Source organism: Sinocyclocheilus rhinocerous, unplaced genomic scaffold (genome assembly GCF_001515625.1).
Source record: "Sinocyclocheilus rhinocerous isolate Xijiao unplaced genomic scaffold, SAMN03320098_v1.1 scaffold612, whole genome shotgun sequence".
NCBI classification, from domain to species: Eukaryota; Metazoa; Chordata; class Actinopteri; order Cypriniformes; family Cyprinidae; genus Sinocyclocheilus; species Sinocyclocheilus rhinocerous.
In genome coordinates, this window is record NW_015625585.1 from 142,178 (window position 1) to 149,708 (window position 7,531).

At 37.8% G+C, this 7,531-nt stretch overlaps 1 protein-coding gene across 1 annotated transcript; it reads left to right on the top strand.

The window, feature by feature from the left end:
• Positions 1-447: 447 nt before the first annotated feature.
• Positions 448-6,372, top strand: LOC107753767 (transcription factor 19-like). The gene is made up of 3 exons (XM_016569987.1): positions 448-871; positions 1,592-2,525; positions 5,272-6,372. Exons 1-3 carry the CDS (start codon positions 580-582, stop codon positions 5,603-5,605), a joined length of 1,560 nt encoding a protein of 519 aa, XP_016425473.1. The 5' UTR covers positions 448-579; the 3' UTR covers positions 5,606-6,372.
• The last annotated feature ends 1,159 nt before the right edge of the window (positions 6,373-7,531 follow it).

Here is a 7,531-nt window from a genome sequence, read left to right on the forward strand (position 1 = left end):
TGTTTATATATATATATATATATATATACATATACACACACACACACACACATATGTGTATTTAATGCAATAAAAGTATTTCTTACATGCCTTCCTTTATTATATTTTCTATTACTCTGTATAAAGAGTAATGCATAATATTTAAATATTGAAATGTTTATATATTATACTGTAATATGCACTTATATAATTAATCAAATGCAATAAAAAAAAAAACGTTGATATTGATAGTGCCACTAAAGCCCTGTATTGTTGTTTTCCAGAATGAAGACCAGCAATTGAGCATCTGGCCAGGCCTCTACATATCCACTTTTAATATTTCATCTACCTAGATATTAGTGCAGAAATATCTGTGCTCCAGTGTTTTAGTTTGTCCTCCAAATATTAAATTTTTTTTTTTTTTTTAGCATGTCAGATTTTATTTACTGGGCATAATAAGCATTCATAAGGGTCATATTCGAAAGTCTTTCTGACTGGAGGGTCTTCGATGGAGGACGTTTAGCCCAGTGTTATGTGAGAGGCTCTGGTTTGCCGGCTGTGTTGCAGTTTTTCCTGCACATTTATTTGTGGGATGTCAAAATGTCGTCAGGAGTCCAGCCATGTTTTCAGCTGTTGAGGATTGGATTGTCTGACACAAACAATAGTAACGCTCATGGAAACGAGTCCTCAGACTCCGTCCGTGACCTGTACACTTTCCGACCCGCACTGGCCCAGTGTGTGTTCCGTTTGGGACGGGCCCCAGAACTGTGTGACGTCACTCTGGAGTCCACGATCGTGTCCCGTATCCATGCAGAGCTCCATGTGGAAAGAGAAACTGATGCCTCTGGAGAAGAAAGCTGGAAAGTTCAAGTGAAGGACCGCAGCAGCTATGGTGTGTTATAAACATATATCATATATATTTATTATATTGATTATTCTTTTGTATTTTTATATATTACAAATATATATATTATAAACTATTATATAACATAAATAGTTTCATAGTATAAATGTGTGTGTGTGTGTATGTATAGATTTAACCATTTTAAGGATGATTTCAGTATACAAATAAATATACATAAATATACAATTTATTTTTTCTATAGTAAATCTCCATCACCTGCTTTCAGATGGAGAGGCATTTACTACACAGAGCCGTAGTTCACTGACAAGCTTAATTGCAGATGAATCGCATTCGATTATGAACGCGATGTTGCCTAGCTTGTCAGTGAACTACGGCTCTGTGTAGTAAATGCCGCTCCATCTGAAAGCAGGTGATGGCGATTTACTACTAATCACAGAACCGGCTTTCCTGACTAGATGCGCTTGACAATCGCATGCGATTAATTGCACAGCCCTAGTAGATAGATAGATAGAGTTGGTATAACTATTTTAATGATGATTTCAATATATATATATAAAAAATATTATAAATGCAGTATTGCTGAAATGAGTGTTTTCTTTGTTTCAGAATATTCTGCTGTAGTCTAATGGTATTTTTATGTGAACATGACCTACACATTTGCATTCTGGGACACGTGTAGATTATTTTATTATGAGCCCTGATGTAGACAATAAAATCTCTTCTAAAAAGTTTCTCTCTGTTCTTCAGGCACATGGGTAAATGAGATGCGCCTCCAACAAGGAGTCTTAAAGGAAATCTTTGATGGCGACACACTCACCATTGGTGGCCAATCAGGACGGGCTAGTCCAGAATTCTACTTCCTCTTCCAGAAAGTACGGGTTCATCCGCTGGACTTTGACGCCATCACTGTGCCCAAAGTGGGTTCCTTCTCATCGGACATAAAGAACCGGATCAGAACGTGCTCGGACCGTAAACCAGACCCCGGCGTGGACATTTCTAAGCTATCCATCAACAGAGCCACAGTCATCCTCAACTCCATCGGCAGCCTGAGCAAGATGAACGGCAGTTGCTGGACCTTTAAAAAGAGCGAGAAAACGAGCACCTTAAATACGCCGGTGTTCAGCGCTTTGGCCCCACCCACCACTCCGCCTCCTTTCCAGGCCGCTGGCGAGATTTCGTCCAAGTCTGTCCCGCCGTCCTCAAAGAGTCGACGCAAGTCTGCCCACACGGTTCTGCTGGAGGACAGTTCGGACGATCCCGCGAACCGCAGAGACCTGGAGGACGGACGCAGGGGACAAGCCAAGAAAAGACGCCGGCTTTACAAATCAGAGTCAGAGGTGTTACAGCCCCCTCTACCCAAACTGGAGCAGAACTTTCGGTCACAGTATGATGTGAGCAAACCCTCCGGCGGCAGCATTTTCAGTGTGCCACCAAACAGGCAGTTCAATCATATTGTGAACATATCGAGTCACACCAGAGGCAACGGCATCAGTTTGACTCCCCTCCGCCAGCAGAAGCCCTGCTTGTCTGGACCTGGAAGGAGGCCGAGGGCAAACAGCTCTCCGATATACACGACCCTCGGGATGGGAAGTGAGAATTACAAACTGACCTCCCCGTCAACGAGGATGCCCAAGACCGAGAAAGCGAGGGGCGTGATTTCTCGCTTTCAGGCCTCAACTGGGTGAGTAATACTTGATAGTTACACACGGGATTGTCACAGTCATGAAGAACCTGGGAAAAAACAGGATTTTGTGATTCTGAGGCCTGCATCTCCATTCCAAATTTTTTTTAGAAAATTTCTAATAGTATTTAATTAACTACATTTGTTAAAATGAAATATCATGTAATTTGTGATTTCCAAGTCTTGGAAATGTATGGAAAGTTCTAAGATCTTTATTCTAAAATCTTTATTCTATTCTGAATATTATAAAAATTATACAATTAATATTTCTAATAGTGAGTGTACTTTTCTATAACCATAATTCTAGAAAAGTTGGGATGTTTTGTAAAATGCAATAAAATCAAGAATCTGTGATTTGTTCATTCTCTTTAACCTTTATTTAATTGACAAAAGTACAAAGAAAAGATTTCCAATGTTTCACTGACCAACTTAAATGTATTTTGTAAATATATAAAAAAAAGCATCACACTCCAAAAAAGTTGGCAAAGAGGCATAATAAAAGTGAAAAGATTCTAGAATATCCATGTTAAACGGTTTTGAAACAGTCCGCAATAAGCAGGTGAATTGGTAAAAGGTGATTGGGTGTAAAAGCAGCATCTCAGTCTTTGCCAGGAAAGCTGGATCACGGCTCGTTACTTTGTGCCAAATTTCATGACAGAATTGTCAGAAACTCAAAAATCACATTTCTCAATGCAAAATTGCAAAGAATTTAGGTCTCTCACCAACTACCATACATAATATTGTGAAAAGATTCAGGGAATCCAGAGAAATCTCAGTCTGTGAAGGGCGAGGCAGGAAACCTCAGTTGAATGTGTGTGACCTTTGACCATTAGATGGCACTGCGTAAGAAACCGTCGTGCTGCGGTGTTAAATATAGCCGCATGGGCTCAGGAGTACTTCAGAAAACAGCTGCATCAAGAAATGCAACTTGAATCTCTATTTACACAAGGAGAAATCTATACATGAATTCTAGGCAGAGACGTCAGCAAGTTCTCTGGGTCCGAGCTCATCTCAGATGGTCCAAAAGACGGCTTGTTTTAGGGGAAAACAAACATCAAATTTTCAGTGGTGAAGACAAAAGGGACCATCCAGACTTTCATCAGCGACAAGTGCAAGAGCAAACGTCTATGGGGGTTTATCAGTGCAAACAGCATGGGTGACTGGCATGTGTGTGAAGGGATCATTGAGGTGGAGGCATATATTGAAATTGCACAGAGACATATACTGCCATAAAGATGACGTCTTTCATGGGAAGTCCATGGTTATTAGATCAAGACAATGCCAGGTCTCATTCTGCATGTGCTACAACAGCGTTCTATAGACACATGTGGATATGACTGACAGGCCTGCAGATCTGTCTTCTATTAAAGTCATGAAAAGAAGAATCAGACGACGATGACTAAGGACTGATGAGCAGCTGAAGTCTTGTATCAAGCGAGATTAGGGAAAAGTTTTGCTTACAAAACTTTAAAAATTAGCATTCTTAATTCCCAGACTATTCAAATGTTTAATTAAAAGGAAAGTTGATGTGACAATGTCAAACATGCCTCTGTCCCAACTTTTTGGAGTGGGTTACAGCTATCAAAATCAAAATGTGTTCATATTTACAAAATACATTTAAGTTGGCCAGTGAAATAATTGGAAATCTGTTCTTTGTACTTTTGTCAGTTAAATAAAGAGAATGAACAAATCACACATTCTTGATTTTTGGAATTGGGGTTGTAGTTAATTCCATTCATTTATATAAAATATCAGGGAATTTATGATTTCAAGGCATGAAAAAAAAAATTTTTTTCTATATAAAAGTACACATATTTGAAATCAGTTAAATAAAAAATATTGTAACATTAAAGTCATTAATATTTAAATTAAACATTAGAATGTGTATGTATATATATATATATATATATATATATGTGTGTGTGTGTGTGTGTTATAAAATTTTAAGTCATTAATATTTCTAATATGAAAAAAAAATATATATATATATCAGGGGATTTGTGATTTCCAAGCCTGAAAATGAATGGAAATTTAAATATTTTTCTTAAAGATTAAAATATAAAAATATGTATAATATAATTATATAATTATTTATTAAATAAAAAGTACAATAAATAAAAGTATAACATTTTAGAAAAATAAATCCATTACAATTTTTAATCAGTAGTTTATTTTATGAATTAATTGCATTTGTTAATGTACAATTTTACAATTTTTTCTTTGCAGGCGTCGACGTGGAAGGCCTAGAAAACACCCGCTGCCACAGCCTTCCCTGCCGTCTCCTTCTTCATCATCTTCCTCTAGCTCCACCTCTTCCTCTTCATCATCATCCTCTGAAGAAGAAGACGATGAAGAGATGGCTGTGGCTCAGGGCGTTGAATCCTGTGCAGCGGCTCACTGTCGTCTCCCGCAGCAGGACACCGTGCAGTGGATCCAGTGTGACGACTGCGACGCCTGGTATCACCTCGACTGCTTACCGCACAACCACAACCGAGACTCGCTGCTCTTCGACCCTAATGCAGACTTCCACTGCCTGAAAATGAATGGAAATTTAAATATTTTTCTTAAAGATTAAAATATAAAAATATGTATAATATAATTATATAATTATTTATTAAATAAAAAGTACAATAAATAAAAGTATAACATTTTAGAAAAATAAATCCATTACAATTTTTAATCAGTAGTTTATTTTATGAATTAATTGCATTTGTTAATGTACAATTTTACAATTTTTTCTTTGCAGGCGTCGACGTGGAAGGCCTAGAAAACACCCGCTGCCACAGCCTTCCCTGCCGTCTCCTTCTTCATCATCTTCCTCTAGCTCCACCTCTTCCTCTTCATCATCATCCTCTGAAGAAGAAGACGATGAAGAGATGGCTGTGGCTCAGGGCGTTGAATCCTGTGCAGCGGCTCACTGTCGTCTCCCGCAGCAGGACACCGTGCAGTGGATCCAGTGTGACGACTGCGACGCCTGGTATCACCTCGACTGCTTACCGCACAACCACAACCGAGACTCGCTGCTGTTCGACCCTAATGCAGACTTCCACTGCGGCTGCCACCGCGCCAGAAACCGCTGAGTCCAGCAATCAATCAGGACCGGCTTGGCTTCCTCTCTTGTTTAAGGTTCTTTAATAAACCAAATGCTCTCAAACATTGTTGTTATTACAATTAAATTCACGGGACTGGCAGACCTGTAGCTTCTTGGCATTCACCGTGCAAATCTCTGCGATGATGGCGAGTTCATGTTTTCTGCTGTGGTGCTAATTGCTCTGAATGGTGATTTAAACTGATTTGGATGAAATGAGGGTGTTGGATTTGCACAGCAGCTTCAAGAGCATCCAAACACGCTGCATCCCATTACAACTCAACACTCGATGCTTTCTATCAGTTTATGATATATGTATTTAATATACGCAAGAATGAAATCTTCAAAAAATTCAAAATCAAAAATAAGTATAAATATGTTTTGAATGGGAGTTTATATTTTTAGAAGGATGGATGAATTGAGTCATTGGATTCAAATATTGAGGAGGATTTCGCTAAGCTTTGTTTACTACATACTGGTTGTTAAACATGCTTTATCAACATATTAGCTGGTATATAATATGTTATCATTAAATACTGTATGAGATGTTTCAAATGGGCAATGAGGATATATGATGTGCTTTCTTATTCAAGGGTTTCATAAGCATTACTTTTTTTGTAATTTCAGAACATTTAATAACAGCTAAACCTAAAATCACCTCTGAAGCTTTGATTGATGCAGAAGTGAAGTGCAAACATTTCTGTGGTCATTTTTAAAGGAATAGTTCACCCAAAAATGAAGATTTGCTGAAAATGTACGCACCCCTCAGAACATTCGAGATGTAGATGAGTTTGTTTCTTCATCAGAACAGATTTGGAGAAATGTAGCATCACATCACTCGCTCAGCAATGTATCCTCTGCAGTGAATGGGTGCCGTCAGAATGAGAGTCCAAACAACTGATAAAAACATCACAATAATCCACAAGTACTCCACACCACTCCAGTCCATCAGTTAACGTCTCTGTGAAGTAAAAAGTTGCAACAACAAACCCATCAAGACATTTTAAATTGAAATTGTCACTTCGGGCCAAAATAAGAGTCCATAATCCGTAATAAAGCTTCCTCCTGTGGAAAAAGTCCATCATCTGTTGTCTCTTAAATCAAAATCCACCCACATATTTGTTTAGAATGGTTTCCGACTGTTTTCACTTGTAAATGGTGTTTGATCTGTGCAGATTTCTGTCCTGATTTGGACAAGACAACTCAATAACAAAGCAATATTATGCATTATTTATGGATATTTTAGCTCGAAACAATGGTTTGAAGTTAAAACGTCTTGATGGATTTGTTTCTTACAAACACGTGGCTTTTCACTTCATAAGACATTAATTGATGGACTGGAATGGTGTGGATTATTGTGATGTTTTTATCAGCTGTTTGGACTCTCATTCTGACGGCACCCATTCACTGCAGAGGATCCATTGGTGAGCAAGTGATGCAATGCTACATTTCTCCAAATCTGTTCTGATGAAAAAACAAACTCATCTACATCTTGGATGGCCTGAGAGTACATTTTCAGTAAATTTTTGTTTTTGAATGAACTATTCCTTGATATTTCATTGCACACACGATTGTCAGTTGTTTCTTGTAATGTAGTCTGTTATTAACACGAGCTTTGTTTCTGATCTCGACTAACCCTGTGTAGATGGATCTATCTAAAAATAGAATTTCTGTGGTATGAATGTTAAAAGATACTTTCACTGTCATCACTTTAACTCAACATTCTAGAAATGACAAATGACACATGTCACAATGTTTGTCTTGTTGGGAATCAAGGCCTGAATATAAGATTATAATAAGATAATATGTCACGCATTTTTCAGTTTTGCAGCCTTGCATGATCTATGATTTGAATAAAAGCAAGAAGATGTATTAATTTTTCAGCTGCATTTAGTACATTTAAATATTGTTTATTAAC

Excerpts from the sequence above, each read along its gene's own strand:
- LOC107753767 (XM_016569987.1), top strand. The coding sequence starts at position 580 with ATGTCGTCAGGAGTCCAGCCATGTTTTCAGCTGTTGAGGATTGGATTG. Across the intron at positions 872-1,591 it reads GAAGGACCGCAGCAGCTATG|GCACATGGGTAAATGAGATG; the intron begins GTGTGTTATAAA and ends TCTGTTCTTCAG. Across the intron at positions 2,526-5,271 it reads CGCTTTCAGGCCTCAACTGG|GCGTCGACGTGGAAGGCCTA; the intron begins GTGAGTAATACT and ends TTTTCTTTGCAG.